Source organism: Salvelinus sp. IW2-2015, linkage group LG4q.1:29 (genome assembly GCF_002910315.2).
Source record: "Salvelinus sp. IW2-2015 linkage group LG4q.1:29, ASM291031v2, whole genome shotgun sequence".
Taxonomy (NCBI): Eukaryota; Metazoa; Chordata; class Actinopteri; order Salmoniformes; family Salmonidae; genus Salvelinus; species Salvelinus sp. IW2-2015.
The window spans coordinates 89,602,410-89,622,189 of record NC_036842.1 but is presented as its reverse complement, the minus strand read 5'-3'; the positions used below and the strand labels follow the sequence as shown (position 1 = coordinate 89,622,189).

Here is a 19,780-nt window from a genome sequence, read left to right as displayed (position 1 = left end):
GCCCCATCTCAACCCTCCAGTATAGTAATGGCTCACATCCCCATCTCAACCCTCTAGTATAGTAACTGTCACATCTCCAGCTCACCCTCCAGTTAGTAACTGGCTCACACTCCCTCAACCTCTAGTATAGTAACTGCCCACATCCCCATCTCAACCTCTAGTATAGTAACTGGCTCACATCTCCACTCAACCCTCCAGTTAGTAACTGGCCCACATCTCCACTCAACCCTTCAGTATAGTAACTGGCTCACATACCATCTCAACCTCCAGTATAGTAACTGGCCCACATCCCATCTCAACCCTCCAGGTAAAACTGGCTCACATCTCCAGCTCAACCCTCTAGTATAGTAACTGGCCCATGCCAGTTACTATACTGGAGGGTTGAGATGGGGATGTGAGCCAGTTACTATACTGGAGGGTTGAGATGGGGGCCAGTTACTATACTAGAGGGTTGAGATGGGGATGTGAGCCAGTTACTATACTAGAGGGTTGAGATGGGGATGTGGGCCAGTTACTATACTGGAGGGTTGAGATGGGGATGTGGGCCAGTTACTATACTGGAGGGTTGAGATGGGGATGTGGGCCAGTTACTATACTGGAAGGTTGCTGGATTCAAAAACATAAAAGCTGAGGACTTCCATTCCCCTGTGACAATGAATTAACAGTACCTCTTCTTCTTCGGCTATGCATGGCCGCTGGGGGACACCTCCTGCAAGGTGTAACAGTTCTTCCTGGCCTTCTCCCTGGCAGCCAGCCCCTAAAGCCTGTGAGCTGTGTCCATGATCAACATCAACCCCTACTACCATGGACCTGGTGGTCCTGATCTGGGCATCAGACATCTTTATCAGTCTGCCTCTCAGGATCTTTGCCACTAAAGATAGCTTTGGGGCCTGGCCTGGCTGATTTTACTATCTATCTGTCCACCATGCAAGAGAACCACTACCAACAATGGCTTGGTTTGATACTGTACCCTATTTGTTATATAGTGCCCAACTTTTTACCTGGTCCACTTAATTTTTATCTAACCTTTACTTAACCAGGCAAGTCAGTTAAGAACACATTCTTATTTAGAATGACAGCCTAGGAACAGTGGGCCTTGTTCAGGGGCAGAACTGTCAGCTCGGGGATTCAATCTAGCAACCTTTCGGTTACTGGCCCAGCGCGGTAACCATTAGGCTACCTGCCGCCCCAGGTTCATAAGGAATAGAGTGCCATTTCAGATAAACACAATGTGTAACAAGAGGCCTTATGTTTAATTCAAAGAATGTCACTGGAAGTAACCAGGTCTGTTAAAAATAAATAAATATTTTTTTTTAAAGCATTGTACTGTTATTTAATTTTCTAAAACAAAATGGTGTCCAATTAATATGAGAGCACACAAACATTAAAATCCAACAGGTGGTCCTGAGCCAGTACATTCACTACTTCTTTGTCCCCATGCTGTTGATCGCTTTCAACTACACCCGCCTGGCTTGCTTCTTAAACAAGAGCCCTGTCATGTCTGTAGCTAGCGCCCGACAGCACGCGGCGAGCCTCCCTCATGGTCTTCTTGGCAGCCGGAGCCTTCTCTTATCTGCTGGCTGCCCGGGTATGATGATGACGATGATGATGACTTCATTTCTCCATTAGGAAATTATTTTTGCATCCTTTTCTTAAATGGCATCTTATTCCCAATATAGTGCACTACATTTGACCTAAATAGTGAATAACTATTCTGATGACTCTTCTTCATTAGGCACATCTTGGAGCTGTGTGTGTATGTCTCCATCGCCATGGCCAGTCCTGGGAGATTTCTACTTCATCTGCAGTGTGCTTCAGTACCTCCACCCCTGTGTTAACCCTGTGCTGCACGTGCTGCTGTCTGAGAGGAACCGCCACCGCAGCGGTGCCTGGCTGTTTAACTGCAACAGGAACAGAGTGCAGGCGCAGGTCGTCAGCGTCACCACAGAAACCATGTAGACCTCACACACTGGCCACCAGGGGGAGCTGGCTTTGCTTTGGCATGGGGCTAAGGCTAATCTCTAGTCTGGGTACCAGTCTGTTTAGCTATCATTCCACTCCTTGCCACTCCTGTCACGCTAAACTCGTTGGCATATGACACTGAGTACAAGCAGTGGAATGTTCTCTAAACAGACTGGTACCCAGGATAAACCAAGCAGTGGAATGTTCTCTAAACAGACTGGTACCCAGGATAGACCAAGCAGTGGAATGTTCTCTAAACAGACTGGTACCCAGGATAAACCAAGCAGTGGAATGTTCTCTAAACAGACTGGTACCCAGGATAAACCAAGCAGTGGAATGTTCTCTAAACAGACTGGTACCGGTGTTGGAGGGCCAGTTGGAGGCACTCTTTCCTCAGGTCTAAAAAAATATCCCAATGCCCCACACTGCCCTTGTTAGGGTGCTGTCTTTCGGAGGGACGTTAAACGGGTGTCCTGACTCTCTGTGGTCACTAAAGATCCCATGGCACATATCGTAAGGGTAGAGGTGTTAACCTGGTGTCCTGCGCTAAATTCCCAAGCTGTCCTCATACCATCATGGTCACCTAATCATCCCAGCTTCAATTTGCTCATTCATCCCCCTCCTCTCCCTGTAACTATTCCCAGGTCGTTGCTGTAAATGAGAATGTGTTTTCAGTCAACTTACCTGGTAAATAAATGATAGACCAAGCAGTGGAATATTCTTTAAATAAATATTGTGTGTGTGCTGGCCAGCTACTCAAAGAATGTATGGTATATCTATGTATCATCTGTACAAGAGATAGACAACAGCCTGGCTGCTATTTAGGGGAAGGGAATCTTGTTAAAAACCTTTCTTTCTACTCTTGTGAATTTAGTGCTTTTTTGTGACAACGGAGAAGATTTTTGCGCTCTACAGTATGTTTCTACTTCACTGTATGTAAAAATCCTATCATGAGCTTTCTATCGTACATAGCGCGAAATCCCAGGGGGACGGGGGGACACGACCCCCCCATCCTGGGAAAATATGATTTGTCCCCCCCAATATATCACTGTAACATAACTATGTAATTTCAATAATATTAATAATACGCAATGAAAGCACTTGTGCTGATTATAGACACTTAATAGCGCGTTTTTAAGTTTCACAAGATTGCGACCCCCCGCCCTTTGCCTCACAATGGTTTGATCCACTGCCAGTTCTTTAGCTGGCAAGGTAATAGAGGGCTCGTATCTACTGTCAGAAAGGCACTCAGTGTACGTAACTGACGTGAGGTTAATCCAGTCAATCGCGCTTTAGCAATGTATATATTTTTTAATGTTGCAGGGTTCACACACTAGCTGAATTTGCAGAGCTAGCGCGCAAACTAAAGCAAACATTAACTATCAAGCTAGCTAGTACCTATTCCATTTATGTGGCGTCGTCAAAGATGGAATATTTGCTATCGTCAGTTTATTCCAAGATTAGCATGCAGCTGTAGTGCTTCAAAGTCCCTGTGATAAGGTTAGCGATAAACTGAAGTCCAAACTGAACAGAACTACACTCTCTTATACCATTGTCTTAAATATATTTAATGGTCTCGTTGCAAAAGCTAAATTGTCGCTAGTGTTTTTTTTTTTTTCACCTTTAACCAGGTAGCAAAGATTATAGCAAACACCACAGAAATGGAATTGGTGCTCGCTAGCTTTGCAAATTCAGCTATTGTTGAAGCCTGCCATATGAAACAAACTATGTTAAAATTTCAAAACGTTGCAGCATGTGTTGTGTAAATGTGTGTGCAGCTAGACCGGTCAGCCAGCCAGCCAGGTAGAAAAATGTCAGAAAAAAGTAAAAAGACGGACATCAGAGTATTTTTCAGTACACCAAAACGCAAAGTAAGAACTCTAGTAGCCTAATATCTCAAGACCAGTTGGTAAAATGTTCATAAGAAAGAAGTGAAATGCTAATGGAAATGTTTCACAATGATGTCATTAGGCAGAGCAGGCAACAGATGGCACACAGACAGCAGAGCTGGGGACAGATATGCAGGACAGACTGGCAGAGACAGGGAGTCTCAGGTAAGTTTGTTGAGTCTTTGTTTGGCAACATTATGAAAGGTTCTCAATTTTTTTTTGACTTGTAAAATAGGACATAATTGGAAAATGCCATGAATACCCCCACTCTCAATTTAACTGGTGACTGAACCAAGATTTGTTTAAGGCAATGGTATTGCTGTTGTGATTAATTGTGTAGTTTTGGGTACCGTAGTTAGGAGTACAGCAAACACCTTATTTCTTTTCTAGAGACAGACTGTGAGTCAGTGAGGGTGGTGAAAGGGAAAGAGCCAAGAGAGAGATTCAGAGGACAGTGTCACAGCCACGGCAGGACCAGGTGTCACCCTTGTTGCCAGCAGCACCAGTATAGGGGACAGTGGCACAGCATCGTCCAGTTACCTCAGTGATGACACAAAACCATATCAGCCACACCCACAATTTATAGAACCGCAAACTCTTGCAAACAGAGTGTTGACGTTTCAAGAGAGAGGAACACTGCACTGATAAGGAACATTGCTATAACTATTATTATTAGTAGTATTATAATGATTTAAACAAGTTGGGACAACCCTTCAGTTAACTACTGTACCTAACAATTATCTAGTAGTAGTGATTATGGTCCCTCAATATACATTTAACATATTACAACATAGTCTATGTGTTACAGCACTACTTTTGGTGTCCCCCTCAGGAATTGCTCCTGAGAAAATTTCATGTAATTGTCCCCTCCAAGGTTGATATCAGATTTTCGCCCCTGATATCGTAGTCCAGTAATAACAATTGATCAATAAGAAAACTTGGCGTCATATACAGTTTAAGTTTACATATACCTTAGCCAAATACATTTAAACTCAGTTTTTCACAATTCCTGACATTTAATGCTAATAAAAATGTCCTGTCTTAGGTCAGTTAGGATCACCACTTTATTTTAAGAATGTGAAATGTCAGAATAATAGTAGAGAGAATTATTTATTTCAGCTTTTATTTCTTTCATCACATTCCCAGTGGGTCAGAAGTTTACATACACTCAATTAGTATTTGGTAGCATTGCCTTTAAATTGTTTAACTTGTGTAAAATGTTTCGGGTAGCTTTCCACAAGCTTCCCACAATAAGTTGGGTGAATTTTGGCCCATTCCTCTTGATAGAGCTGGTGTAACTGAGTCAGGTTTGTAGGCCTCCTTGCTCGCACACGCTTTTTCAGTTCTGCCCACAAATTTTCAATGGGATTGAGGTCAGAGCTTTGTGATGGCCACTCCAATACCATGACTTTGTTGTCCTTAAGCCATTTTGCCACAACTTTGGAAGTATGCTTGGGGTCATTGTCCACTTGGAAGACCCATTTGCTACCAGGCTTTAACTTCCTGACTGATGTCTTGAGATGTTTCTTCAATATATCGACATAATTTTCCTACCTCATGATGCCATCTATTTTGTGAAGTGCAAAGCACCCTCACAACATGATGCTGCCACCCCCGTGCTTCACGGTTGGGATGGTGTTCTGCGGCTTGCAAGCCTCCCCCTTTTTCCTCCAAACACAACAATGGTCATTATGGCCAAAGAGTTCCATTTTTGTTTCATCAGACCAGAGGACATTTCTCCAAAAAGTACAGTCTTTGTCCCCATGTGCAAACCGTAGTCTGGCTTTTTTTATGGCGGTTTTGGAGCAGTGGCTTCTTCCTTGCTGAGTGGCCTTTCAGGTTATGTCGATATAGGACTCGTTTTACTGTGGATATAGATACTTTTGTACCTGTGTCCTCCAGCATCTTCACAAGGTCCTTTGCTGTTGTTCTGGGATTGATTTGTACTTTTCGCACCAAAGTACATTCATCTCTAGGAGACAGAACGCGTCTCCTTCCTGAGCGGTATGATGGCTGCGTGGTCCCATGGTGTTTATACCTGCGTACTATTGTTTGTACAGATGAACGTGGTACCTTCAGGAGTTTGGAAATTTCTCCCATGGATGAACCAGACTTGTGGAGGTCTACAATTTCTTTCTGAGGTCTTGGCTGATTTCTTTTGATTTTCCCATGTCAAGCAAAGAGGCACTGAGTTTGAAGGTAGGCCTTGAAATACATCCACAGGTACACCTCTAATTGACTCAAATTATGTCAATTAGCCTATCAGAAGCTTCTAAAGCCATGACATCATTTTCTGGAATTTTCCAAGCTGTTTAAATGCAGTCAACTTAGTGTATGTAAACTTCTGACCCACTGGAATTGTGATACAGTGAATTATAAGTGAAATAATCTGTCTGTAAACAATTGTTGGAAAGATTACTTGTGTCATGCACAAAGTAGATGTCCTAACCGACTTGCCAAAACTATAGTTTGTTAACAAGAAATGTGTGGAGTGGTTGAAAAACTAGTTTTAATGACTCCAACCTAAGTGTATGTAAACTTCCGACTTCAACTGTAATTATTGTGTGATGTTTTTAACACTTAAAATAACTTAATACGGTCTGAATATGAATATTGATACAGTACATAGTATTACATTGCAATGCAGTACATTAGTTCACATTCATCGGTGAGGTTCCTGATGTGGTCTTGTGTTGATGATGTACCGATCTGTTTCCTTTAATTTCTTCAGTTACTTTCCGCTTCTTCTTTTTGTGTTTCATTCTTGCCGGATCAGAATGACATGTGCTGTATATAGGATAAAAAGGGGGTAACATTTTAATGTTAAACTTGTTTTATTGTCAGGCACTAACAGTATTCTGTACTGACTATTTATATATTGTAAACCGGAATTAAAATTCCGTTGTGTTCAGACGGGAATTTGATTGAAATTTCATTACAATAATTTGATTAATCAATTTAAACTTTTCGTTTGAATCAGTTGTTTTGTATGCTGAAGTTACTTTTGGAACACAAACAGATCTGGGATCAGGCTAATGAAATGCCACTCACCTTTGGAAACAGGCTCCTGAGTCTGAGTCGGTCCCCAGGTGGGTGAATATGGGGCAGGGTGGTCGCAGAAACAGCCATTCCATCCCTGCTGACATGCTGGGTAGCTCCTCGGGCTCAGAGACAAACTCCCTTACAGGAACCGGAGGCAGTGGAGGGAATCTATGAACAGAGATTCAATACATCCATCCTAAGGTAAAATGGTTTGGCATGTCACCAGGGTTGGGATCAATTCAATTTTAATTTAGGAAATATTCAGGAAGTAAAATTAAGTGAAAAATTGGAATCAGATTTTCATGCTTATTTCCTCAATTTAAATGGAATTGACCACAATCCTGCATGTCACAACATGGTAGTGAATATACTGTCAATGAAATGTGTACAGCTCTGTTAATAAATGGCAGTTTGTTTCATCCTCAGCCTCCTGTAATGTACCTGTACCTCCTAACTCTTCACTCACCTTGGACAACCGCCATCTATGTTTTATCTTGTGTGACAAGGTGTGTACGGATAACAGCCTTTGTTGAGTTAGCCATTTTTGTTAGGAATATGGGGACAATCTGGTGTCTGTCCAACTGTAGGTTTATCTCTTTGTACTACTGACTCTTGGAGAGTGTATGGTACTAGAGTACTCAAAGAGTATCTTAATGTGAGAGGAATAACATATCAAACAGGCTTCTGTTGGTGGATATTTGACTGTCTATTTGAGGTAATCTATTGACATAATAAACTGGGTGAAATTAAATAAGACAACAACAGATAAAGCTTGTAAACATGATTACAACACACACATGACAGCACGTTTTAATGAGTGATCTTGGACAGGTAGAGCTAGGGTTACTGTGTGAGGTCTGTCTGTGGAGAATAAAGGCCATGTATTTTCTAGTGGCTGTCACTGATATCCTTGGTCTTCCTGAGTCCTGTTGTTGTCCTCCCAGCTCTGTCCTCCTTCAGTCCTAGACCGTACCACAGCTGGCACTTACACTGGTGTCCCTGAGCTATGCTGCACTTCCCCTGACTACACACACACACACACACACACACACACACACACACACACACACACACACACACACACACACACACACACACACATCTATAATGTCTACTATTGTATGTTTACTGTAGGTACGTCAACATTTGTACATCTACGTATCTATATTTATGTATATCAATGGGTAACTATGTGTCTTTACCTGTTGGATGGGAGTTGCAGGTTGGATGGGGCGGTGTAGGATGTGGGTCCTCTCCCTGTTGAGAGAGAGATAAGAATTTAGAATAAATAGAATGCTTTTCACATACAGTATGTCAAAGAGAGCAGAAATGCCAATTCCTAAAAACGACAACAACGTCTCAGACAATGGCAATTTGACTGGTACGCTTTGAATTCAATTGCAATGCCCTTTCAAGTTATTTTGATTCTATGGCTGTAACAGTTCCATCTACCACTCTCTGCTTACACTGGACTGGGGAGAGCCTTCTGATGGACTTGTCTCCTGCAGGCAGGTTAGCCAGGCCGGGCAGTCGCTCCCCGTCTCTGTTGTCCCGGGACAGCTGTGAGTGGGGCAGGTGGGTGGCCTGGGGGCACTGGCAAGGACCCCAGTCGTAGCCTACAGTGCAACATGGACAAGATGGGATGGATGGATACAGATTAGTAATGAGAGGCAGGTATGTGGTGTTACAGAGAGAAGTATTGAAGGCAGAGAAGAGAAGCAAAGAGAAGAGGAAAAGAGAGAAGAGAGGAAAAGAGATGAGAAGACAGGAGAAAAGAAGGAGAGGAGAAAAGAGAGAAGAGATGAGAAGAGAACAGAAGAGAAGACCTTGAAAAGACCTACTCTACCATTGAGGGTCAACTGCATCCTGCTCCTCACATAATCAGCCATCAGGTGCTGCAGGTACTCCGACTGTAAAATTGAAACCAAGACAAGCCAATCCTTCAAATTACATACTGTAGTGTAAAACAAAGTGTTGTCGGCTTTGACTTGTCAATAAGAGTTCTACCTTYGATGTCATGGCCGGCTTCTTGGTGTCAAAGACAAGGTATAGGACAGATACCTGAAGGAAACACGCAGGGAGGACGGTGATACATGCTCTGAACATGTATCATCATGATAAAGGAATAACTGAGGGACGCAGAAATAAACACATGCTTAAGAGGAATGCTTAGTTACATGCACAACAGGAGAAAACAGACATTCAGTGATTCAAATGAATATCATGTTGTGAGTGTGAATGTGGGAACGCAGTATTCTCCTACACCACTTGAGGGGGGTAAGAGAATGATGAAAAACATAACCAGTGTAACAGTCTTTCTCTCCGTTCTGAAGGAACGATAGACTGCCTTCTTATCTGGCGGACTGGGATCAGGGGGGACCAGTTGTCTCTCCCTCCATTTTGGAGGTTCCCTTCTGGGCACTGCTGGAGGAGCCTTTAACTGGAACACAAACAGAGGCCCCATACACACTCAGGTTCTACAACTGATGTACAACACATTTGACACAATGGCTGTAGCTAATACAACAGATCATTTCTGATGAACTTGACTGCACAAAAAATGTTAACAGAACCTTAGAGGAGACACCACACACTGGTTGTGTAAAGATTTTTGTGCAAGATAGGGAGTGAAAGTGACACCACACTCTCTACACTCTTAGAAAAAAGGCAGTGGGAGGATATTTTGGGGGGGGGGGGGTTTCCAGGTAGAACCCTTTTGAGTTCCATGTAAAATCCTCTGTAAAAGTGTTCTACATGAAGACCAAAAGGGGTCATAACCTGAACTAAAAAGGTCTACATGAACCAAAAGGGATCTACCTGAACTAAAAAGGGTTCTAATGGAACCAAAAGGATCTACCTGGAACCAAAAAAGGTTCTACATGGAACCAAAGGGTTATACCTGGAACCAAAAAGGGTTCTACATGGAACCAAAGGGTTCCACCTGGAACTAAAAAGGGTTCTACATGGAACAAAAGGATCTACCTAGAAACTAAAAAGGTTCTACATGGAACAAAGGGTATACCTGAACCAAAAATGGTTCTACATGGAACCAAAGGGGTTATACCTGGAACCAAAAAATGGTTCTACATGAAACCAAAAGGGTCCACCTGAACTAAAAGGGTTGCTACATGGAACCAAAGGGTACACCTGGAACTAAAAAGGATCTACATGAAACCAAAAGGATCTACCTGAACCAAAAAGGGTTCTACATGGAACCAAAAGGGTTATTACCTGGAACCAAAAGGTTCTACATGGAACAAAGGGTCCACTGAACTAAGTTACATGGAACCAAAAAGGGATCTACCTGAATAAAAAGGGTTTCTACATGAACCAAAGAGGTTATACCTGACACCAAAAAAGAATGCTACATGAGAACAAAGATACCTGGAACCAAAAAGGGTTCTACATGGAACCAAAAGGGTTCCACCTGGAACTAAAAAGGGTTCTACATGGAACCAAAAGGGTTACACCTGGAACTAAAAAGGGTTCTACATGGAACCAAAAGGGTTCCACCTGGAACTAAAAAGGGTTCTACATGGAACCAAAAGGGATCTACCTGGAACTAAAAAGGGTTCTAGATGGCACATTTTTTTTCTAAGAGCGTAGCCCTCCCTCATACATCAATCCACCAGCTCCTGTTTCACCTGACATGCTTTCCTTTTCATCAGATTGGTGAGCAGGGTCAGGGTCAGGGTAAGGGTCAGGGTAGGCTGGCAGAGAAGGATTTGCTAGCTCCATGTCAGTCACACTAACAGGTGCTAATGGTCCCAAGTGGTTAGCTGATTATGGCCTTTGTCCTAACATTTTCCATCCATGCTATACACATGTTCAGGTGTGCACATTTATCAATATGTACAGTGCATTCAGAAGTATTCAAACCCCTTGACTTTTCCCCAAAAATTTTAACGTTACAGCCTTATTCTAAAATTGATTCAATTGTTTTTTTCCCTGATCAATCAACACACAACACCCCATAATGACAAAGCAAAAAAATAGTTTTTTCGATTTTTTTGCAAAACATAATATACAAAACTGAAATATCACATTTACAAGTATTCAGACCTTTAATCAGTACTTTGTTGAACCACATTTGGCAGCGATTACAGCCTCGAGTCTTCTTGGGTATGACACTACAAGCTTGGCACACCTGTATTTGGGGAGTTTCTCCCATTCTTCTCTGCAGATCCTCTCAAGCTCTGTCAGGTTGGATGGGAAGAGTCGCTGTACAGCTATTTTCAGGTCTCTCCAGAGATTTTCGATCGGGTTCAAGTCCGGGCTCTGGCTGGGCCACTCAAGGACATTCAGAGACTTGTCCCGAAGCCACCCCTGCATTGTCTTGGCTGTGTACTTGGGGTCGTTGTCCTGCTGGAAGGTGAACCTTCGTCCCGGTCTGAGTTCTTCAGCGCTCTGGAGCAGGTTTTCATCAAGGATCTCTCTGTACTTTGCTCCGTTTATCTTTCCCTCAATCCTGACTAGTCTCCCAGTCCCTGCCTCACAAAAATATCCCCACAGCATGATGCTGCCACCACCATGCTTCACCGTAGGGATTGTGCAAGGTTTCCTCCAGACGTGACGCTTGGCATTTCATCAGACCAGAGAATCTTGTTTCAAACCAAGCGGGCTGTCATGTGCCTTTTACTGAGGAGTGGCTTTCTGTCTGGCCACTCTAACATAAAGGCCTGATGCTGCAGACATTTTTTGGTACCCTTCCCCCGATCTGTGCCTCGACACAATCCTGTCTCAGAGCTCTACGGACAATTTCTTCAACCTAATGGTTTGGTTTTTGCTCTGACATGCACTGTCAACTGAGGGACCTTATATAGACAGGTGTGTGCCTTTCCAAATCATGTCCAATCAATTGAATTTACCACAGGTGGACTCCAATTCAGTTGTAGAAACATCTCAAGGATGATCAATGGAAACAGGATGCACCTGAGCTCAATTTCAAGTCTCATAGCAAAGGGTCTCAATACTTATGTAAATAAGGTATTTCTGTTTGTTATTTGTAATAAATGTGCAAAAATGTCTAAAAACCTGTATGGGGTATTGTGATGTCATTATGGGGTATTGTGATGCCATTATGGAGTATTGTGATGTCATTATGGGGTATTGTGTGTAGATTGATGAGGACATTTTAGAAGGGGTGTGAATACTTTCCAAACTTGGGAGTTCCTCTTCATTTTCATTGCATATGATGTTTAAAGCATGGGACTTACAGGCTTCAATACATATTTGCTTTTCTTCAACGTCTTTTTGACACCATTATCCTGTAAGGTAAAAGGATAGCAAAAATCAAGCTTACTAAGATGAACTAACAAAGGAAACTGATCCGTACTTCTAAAGGACAAATCTGACAGTGTAGTCCATATTGAGAGAGAGAATGCCACAAACATCCCAATGATGATACTCACCCCCTTTTCCTCACTCTCCCTGGCTCTGACCAGGGGAGATTTGTTCCTCTCCTTCTTGGACTTCAGCTTCTTACGGGACGTCATCTGTGTTATAGAGAGAATACAGACAGACCGGTGGGTTATTAGTCACCTCGAAACTCCTACCCAGATACAAAAACTTTTTGTTAGCGAGACAGTAATACTACTGTTACTACCTTGTTGAAGGCCTGGAGGTGAGCAGGAGGTCCGTCCGTCTGGGAGCTGTTGGATCCACTGGTGCCGGCCTCGTGGTCGGTCAGTGAGGTATCTGTAGGCTCGTTGTCTATTGGCAGACCTGCCTCCTGTCTCATGATCTCCTGTAGCTCTCTCAAACACGCGCTGTACTGCAGAAACAACACACCAGTGAGATCTGTTTCAGTATAGCTACTGTGCTTACACTGTGGACAAGCAGATATCGCCAGGACTACAGACAGTTGTGTCCGGTTCTGGTCCCACCTTTGTCCGGTCCGGGTCACAGTAGTCCAGTAGTGTGTCACAGAACTGAGCCCCCAACATCTCTAGGTCCTGAGTGCTGAAATGGGTCCCTTTCCTCTTACCTGGAATCAAACCAAAAGTGAACATATTTGGTCTGACTGAATCTGACTTGTAAACCCTGAGACGTGTGCAGTTCACTCTGAATCAAGTAAAGTATTTTAGTTATAATACGTCTATCAAATGTTTCCTTTCCATTCATGTAACTAACGTTTGGTAGAAAAATCTAGCTCCACTGTCTCTGTCTCTCTCTCTTCTGCTAAAGAGACATGGTAGAGATGCAGCGATGTGGATATCCTTACCGATGTTGGAGCCACAGAACGATGTCTCCAGGGTGAAGGAGTTGAGGACCCCCAGCCTCCACAGAGCCACTCTACCTGTTCCCTCCTTACTGCGCTGTACCTTGAACTTACAGCTCCCAAACGAGAACTGAGGACACACAAGATTAGCTGAATCTTGGAAAACCCCAACATCCAACATGAGAAAGAACTAGGCAGTTCAGATCAAGCTAAATTCTGTTTAAACTGTGTGATCTTATCTCAGCCATTTCATCTGAACTGGGGCTGTATTCATAAAGTGTCTCAGCGTAGGAGTGCATCTCTAGGATCAGATTAGCCTTTTAGATCAGAATGAATAAGATGACATGGACATTTGGGTACCTGATCCTAGATCAGCACTCCTACTCTGAGACACTTAGTGGATACGGAACCTCATCTTGACTAAAACAATGAGTGAGGAAGAGTAATGAACCATGTCAGGGCAGTTCTTGCTGAGCATCAGAGGGAAGACTCGTTGGTGAGGGTGTCTGTCAGCGGGCCGGGGGTTCTCACAGCCGTAGGTGAAGACGTTGTGTTTACGGCTGTGTCCATGGAGATCACAGTACAGCAGCACCTTACGCTCCTCACACAGTCTGGAGAACATATTTGGTATTATTGTTTGGTAAAATTGTCTGACTGATTGGTTAACTGATTTATGGATAGATTGGTTGATTGGTTAACTGACTGATTGGTTAACTGATTTATGGATAGATTGGTTGATTGGTTAACTGACTGATTGGTTAACTGACTGATTGGTTAACTGACTGATTGTTAAACTGATTTATGGATAGATTGGTTGATTGGTTAACTGATTGATTGGTACCTCTGGACCATGGTGTGTGTGGCCCACACGGTAGGGAAGGAGTCTCTGAGGATGGACTTGTAGTTGCGGTTGAGGTCACGTCCGGTCAGCGAGCAGCGGTAGTTACCTACTATAACCCCGTCCGGGTTCAGCATGGGCACCAGCTTGAAGACGAAGGCATTTCGAAGCAGCGCCGCGTCTGGAGAATCTCCCAGCAGGAAGTTCAGCATACCCCTCATCACCCAGGAGCTGTTGGTCAGTTGTATATTTGATGTATAGTATGGCACTCTATCAGAGTTATCCTACCATGCTTTACGGAATGAAAATAACACTCAACTTAGATTGTGTGGCGATAAAGAAATCAGGAATCTGAATTTGGTCAAAAGCAGTGCACTATACAGAGACCTCAACCTCAACTCTGGACCTGGAAGCTAGTTCCACTGCATTTTCATTGTTCCCCTCTAATCAGGGACTGATTTAGACCTGGAACACCAGGTGGGTGCAATTAATTATCAGGTAGAACAGAAAACCAGCAGGCTCTGGACCTCATAGTGTAAGAGTTGAATAGCCCTGATATACAGAATAGAGTGCCATTTCAGACACGTCCAAAGCTCTACCTGTTGGTCTCTACCTGTTGGTCTCTACCTGTTGGTCTCTACCCGTTGGTCTCTACCCGTTGGTCTCTACCCGTTGGTCACTACCCGTTGGTCTCTACCCGTTGGTCTCTACCCGTTTGGCTCTACCCGGTGGTCTCTACCTTGGTACTCTACCCGTTTGGTCTCTACCCGTTGGTTCCTACCCCGTTGGTCCTCTACCCGTTGGTCTCTACCGTTGGTCTCTACCGTTGGTCCTACCGTTGGTCTCTACCTGTTGGTCTCTACCCTGTTGGTCTCTACCTGTTGGTCTCTACCCGTTGGTCTCTACCCGTTGGTCTCCTACCCGTTGGTCTCTATCCCGTTGGTCTCTACCCGTTGGTTCTCTACCCGTTGGTCACTACCCGTTGGGTCTCTACTGTTGGTCTCTACCCGTTGGTCTCTACCTGTTGGTCTCTACCCGTTTCTCCTACCGTTGTCTTACCCGTTGTCTCTACCCGTTGGCTCTACCCGTTGGTCTCTACCCGTTGGTCTCTACCCGTTGGTCTCTACCCGTCGTTGGCCTCTACCCGTTGGTACCGCTACCCGTTGGCCTCTACCCGTTTGCCTCTACCCGTTGGTCTCTACCCGTTGGTCTCTACCCGTTGGGCTCTCTACCCGTTAGTCTCTACCTGTTGGTCTCTACCCGTTGGTCTCTACCCGTTGGTCTCTACCCGTTGGTCTCTACCTGTTGGTCTCTACCCGTTGGTCTCTACCCATTGGGTCTCTACCTGTTGGTCTCCCCGGGGTGTATCCGGGCGGTCAGAACCACAGCAGGCTTGTGAATCCTGTCCCCACGGTGGGATGGGTTGGTCACCGTCAGCACCGGAACCAGGTTACCTGCCAGCGACCGGCACAGAGTCCGCACCTTACAGAACCGCGAGCGGTGGGGGTCCCGCTCGATCTCGGACAGGTGGGCCCACAGGTTGGAGTAGGTGTAGGGGAAGCAGTGGGCCAGGTAACAGGTGTCCTGATCAAGACAACAATAATAACAACTTCACTGTATTGTAAATACAATATTGTGTATTTGAAGAAAAGTATAATATATATTGATATTGATATATTGTAACATGTTGCTTAAATAAGCCAAAGAAAATGACAACAAAAGCACCATTTATACCTGATTCTAACATGCATCCTTTGTTCTGATCTTGTCCACATTCTGATTGTGCCCACATTTTTAGACACGTGTAGACGATTAAAAGATGCATTGTGATCTGATTGTGATCAGATCTTCCTGACCACCTCGGGAGGTAGTCAGACAGGCATTATGTCTGGATATCTTACAAGTGTAAACARATCTGGACACACCATTTAAATAGTTATTATCCCTCCTTCTAAAATCATTGACAGGTGGCACTATTGACTTATGGCATCAATATATTAAAATGTAAATAAATACATTCATATTATTTTGAAATAATACTTGTCAAATAATTTGCATACACGGACGGACCAGGAAATCTATTCACATTGCGGACACAGTGGACAGATATGAGACATATTTTAATACCATGTGTAAACTGTGGGTACAATCAGAATGTGGACAAAGGATTAAAGTCAGTGCTGGCCCTTTTCATTGAATGATGTGATTGATTGTTGGCTCCAAGCACCGTTTCATTGATTTACACAAGACAAGAGGATAAGAGTTAAGCACTGCGGTTCTTGCCCTTTACCTGGTCATAAGGGAAGCAAAAGGTCCAGGAGAGGGAGTAGCAGGGCTGGTTGGCGTGCTGCCGTCCGTTACGTTGGTAGGAGACCTGTTGGCCCACGCGGTGCCAGCCCACCCCCTGGATCCGGGCCTCCTCTTCAGAGTAGAGCAGAGGCAGCTGCCCCTCTTCATACAGACTGGTCACCTTCAAATCAACATCTATTCATTATTATTATTTATTAGGTGTTAAGCTACTGTGTGTCATATGAACATGTTGTAAAATACTTTACTTGAGAAAAAGAGAAGAGAATAGACGTGAGGGAAAAGAGTCCCAGTAAAAATGGTAATAACTACCTACCTTCAGCAGGTTGGTGATGGTGAAGCGGTAACGAACCCCCGCCCTCGTGTTCCTCACCCGGAAGTAGAACCACTGAGTGTGCTTCTCTGTGTACAGGTCCGTCCGCAACGAGAGCTCATAATCAAATTCACCACTGGAATGAAATCAAATAAGATTATACAGAATGAAAATGACTGGGGACATTCATTCACTCATAACTAGGATGTGTGACAACATGCGAGGATTGAAATCGAATCACACAACACAGAAAATACTGTAAGTTGTTGGTGAGTGAACATTCATTCACTCATAACTTTGAATGACAGTGTGAGAGGGTTTACAATACTTATGGATGCTCTGTACTCACACCCTTGTTGCTTTCAGCAGGTTGCCACTCTCGAAGCGTCCCTCGAACAGCAGAGTGATGTCATCAGGGCCAGAGAGAGACACAGCAGCAGCGGTCAGGGAGGAGCGACGACCCCCCACACGAGAACCCAGGAAGTAGTTATCTTTATCTGCACAGACATGGACATTTAAAACAAAGAGACACATGAAGTGTCCTGGGGATGAGCAGAACTGGGTGCAAATAGCATTTGTTACTATCCATGTGCAGTTGATTTATCTTGACTGGAGCAACTGAATCAGTGGAGTACCCCCCCCCCCCATCTGGCACTCCAAACAAAACAAACAGCCTTCTATTTGGACACAGGCAGGTCTGTGGTAGAGCTCAGTGATTGACAGAGTGGACATGTTATTTGATTTGAGTTTACCTCTCTGTGTGTCATACACAACGGCGCCTTCCTCTTCAGACTCTGGTCTCAGCCACTCGCTGGTGTTCATCTGAGCACACAGCGGCTCTGGGAAGGGAGGAGCCCACTCTGACAACAGACAAAACACAGAGAGAAAAGAGAAGACAAAATACAGGGTGTTGCTTTGCTTGTAAAAAAATATATAAATAAAAAAGGTGCTCTTTGGATCTAAGATTGAGAGAGCTTTTCCTGAATCTCTTTTCAGTACATGAAGTGCTCTTGTCATGTGATATTGACTGTGGTCTAAAGTCTAGCTTTCCTCTAAATGATTATACATCTCTTGACACCTCCCATTTCTCTTTAGTCTGTAGTATTCTCACCAATATGCTGAATTTCCCCCGGGATGACCTCCCACTCGTGGGGCCAGCGTGGCAATGTTTGGGACACATGTCCAGACACACCGTACAGGTGTCGGGGCTCCCTGAGGCGAGGCACAGCCCTTCCCGACTGGATCTCAAATACCACCTGGGTGGTTCTGGGTAGTGGAGAAACACGTGACACATCTGTGTGGGAAGAAGTTTGGGTTTTAGCCAATATGGTGAGCAGTTTGGGAAGCAGTTACAATAGCTGTCGCTTCACTACTAGTTTAACTACAAGTTCCATTGGTTTGGTGAAAGTTAGTTAGTTTAACTAATTTCCAAACCATGTAGTTAATTCAGTGATTTCATTGTTCTTTGAAACTTTAATGATACAATAGACTTAAACATGTCTTACAGCTTTACCTTTGACAGTGAAAACGAACAACCAAGCTATGGTTGGTGCTCTGTGCCTTCCTGTACTTGGATTCTATCTTACCTTCACTCTTGTGGGAACACTCCTCCTCCGCAGGTGCCTTCACCTGTTCTTCATCCTCCAACTCCTCTTCATCATCAAAAGATGAGTAGCTGAAAGAGCTGTGACATGTTCTTCTATGAATGTTGTCCCTCATCTCATTGTCATCGTCTGGAAATCCTGTGGAACGGCAGGATAATTGATCTAGTTTTGAATGTACATCAGGGTAATCTCACTCACCGAGACTGCAAGCTTTCATAAACATGCATGAAACTCATTCCATAATCTCAGTGTCAAGATCATACTAACCCTCATATTGTCTGTTGTAGAGAGGATACATCGTAGATGCATGTCTTTTTAGAACGGTTTCTAGGTCTGTGTCTTTGTATTGTTGCACATGGAACAGTTGGTATCATGAATATAGTTTTCTGAAATAGTCACACATAGGTTATGATTGTGAAGTCTGCTCCTAAAAAGCATAATAAACACGAGTCAGGTAAACCCAGCAGAACACACTTTTTTTTTTTACAGTTGCAATATCAATTTCCATAGTGGTTTGAGGGCAGATTTCCAAAATACCTCTCCTTGGAATGCTGCAGCCAGTCAACCAGACTGTAATTCAATCTGACTGCACAGAAATTCACCCCGTCACTTAAAACTCGCTGGCCTGATCTCATTTAGCAGCGTTGTACATTCAAAAAGATGAGACACACTCTCCAGAAAGTCAGAGGCCAGCTAAATTAATTAGAAACTGACAGACGTTTTCCTGTGACATCATCACCCACCATGGTTTGGTTTAATTGACTAATGAATTAAGCAAAAATAAACGTCTACAACAAAAACGTGTATTAAATCCAAAACAAAATAACAACAGGTAACGTTAAAATGCATTAATATCGTGATAACTAGGTTTAATTGGTTTAGCCAACAATTCAAGATTGCAAATATAATGCGGACGTTTTATTCATTCAGGTCAGGATTTGGTCAACATCAGGAACACAAGCATTTCGCTACACCCGCAAAAACATCTTCTAAATACGTGTATGTGACACATTTGATTTTATCAGCTCACACACATTGTCACCTGTGAAAGAACAAAACACAACACACACCAGTCAGTGGCACGTTAACGTTAGCTAGGCTAGCTAGTTAACGTCTTTGTTACTGTTTGGTTTAGGTAAAACTACAATAGCTAGTTATCAATATACTTCCTATGCAATTATTAAGTGAGTGCATTCGCTACCTACCGCATAGTAGAAAAGCATCATGTCTCACTCAAGCTTGTCGCCTGCAACAGCATCATCGGCAGCGTGTTGTTTCAGGTGAAGACAGCAGAGCGGAAAATGCACGGTTTACTGTACACGGTCACCGTGACAACTAACGTGGCGCGGAATCCCTCACATTCTTCTACTTGTTAGTTGAAATATACAATATTTTCTTAGGACGAACGGCTACACTGCATCACATATATACCAATCAGTATGTTACATAAAAACAACAAGTATCTAATTGTTGTTAATGTATACAAATGCATTGATAGCCTCATTAAAAATGTATCGAACCCCGCACCGAAAATCCTCCTGCATTAGCGCACCAAACTTTTTTAAACTGATATGTGAAGAAAATCATTCTGTTAAATTCCAATAT

The 19,780-nt window shown here is 43.5% G+C and overlaps 1 protein-coding gene, 2 long non-coding RNA genes and 1 pseudogene across 5 annotated transcripts in view; 3 read left to right on the top strand and 1 right to left on the bottom strand.

Moving 5' to 3' along the window:
- Positions 1–574, top strand: part of LOC139027608 (uncharacterized) — a 2,732-nt gene extending 2,158 nt beyond the window's left edge. The window contains exons 2-3 of the long non-coding RNA XR_011479742.1: positions 349–450; positions 495–574. This is a non-coding gene — a long non-coding RNA (uncharacterized lncRNA). The remainder of the gene's footprint in view (positions 1–348; positions 451–494) is intronic.
- Positions 1–1,959, top strand: part of LOC139024923 (galanin receptor 2b-like) — a 6,115-nt pseudogene extending 4,156 nt beyond the window's left edge.
- Positions 1,960–3,208: 1,249 nt separating this feature from the next.
- On the top strand, positions 3,209–4,008 carry LOC139025175 (uncharacterized). Of its 2 annotated transcripts, none has more exons than XR_011476634.1 (3): positions 3,209–3,233; positions 3,741–3,833; positions 3,934–4,008. It is a non-coding gene; the product is annotated as an uncharacterized lncRNA (long non-coding RNA). The 2 variants fall into 2 exon arrangements; XR_011476633.1 differs by lacking the exon at positions 3,209–3,233 and adding an exon at positions 3,242–3,462.
- Positions 4,009–8,491: 4,483 nt separating this feature from the next.
- LOC111962776 (cytosolic carboxypeptidase 3) lies at positions 8,492–19,502 on the bottom strand. Of its 2 annotated transcripts, XM_023986087.2 has the most exons (19): positions 19,381–19,501; positions 18,443–18,561; positions 18,158–18,313; positions 17,683–17,865; positions 17,324–17,431; positions 16,921–17,068; positions 16,575–16,707; positions 16,242–16,421; positions 15,297–15,535; positions 13,955–14,182; positions 13,565–13,724; positions 13,117–13,243; positions 12,779–12,879; positions 12,499–12,666; positions 12,305–12,388; positions 12,110–12,160; positions 8,901–9,333; positions 8,740–8,803; positions 8,492–8,509 (listed from the first exon to the last, which is right to left on the bottom strand). In XM_023986087.2, the coding sequence occupies exons 2-17, from the start codon at positions 18,471–18,473 to the stop codon at positions 9,115–9,117; spliced, it is 2,316 nt and encodes a 771-aa protein (XP_023841855.1). In that variant the 5' UTR covers positions 18,474–18,561; positions 19,381–19,501; the 3' UTR covers positions 8,492–8,509; positions 8,740–8,803; positions 8,901–9,114. The 2 variants fall into 2 exon arrangements, with proteins under 2 accessions (XP_023841855.1, XP_023841857.1); XM_023986089.2 differs by lacking the exons at positions 8,492–8,509; positions 8,740–8,803; positions 8,901–9,333 and having other exon boundaries at positions 12,499–12,661; positions 19,381–19,502.
- Between the last annotated feature and the right edge of the window lie 278 nt (positions 19,503–19,780).

What these genes read in the sequence shown, in the direction of transcription:
- LOC111962776 (XM_023986087.2), bottom strand. Translation starts at nt 18,473, where the DNA reads ATGTATCCTCTCTACAACAGACAATATGAGG. An exon ending in CCATCACCAACCTGCTGAAG is followed by an intron (nt 16,422 to 16,574) that starts GTAGGTAGTTAT and finishes GTTGATTTGAAG; the next exon opens with GTGACCAGTCTGTATGAAGA. An exon ending in GGGAGAGTGAGGAAAAGGGG is followed by an intron (nt 12,161 to 12,304) that starts GTGAGTATCATC and finishes TTTACCTTACAG; the next exon opens with GATAATGGTGTCAAAAAGAC.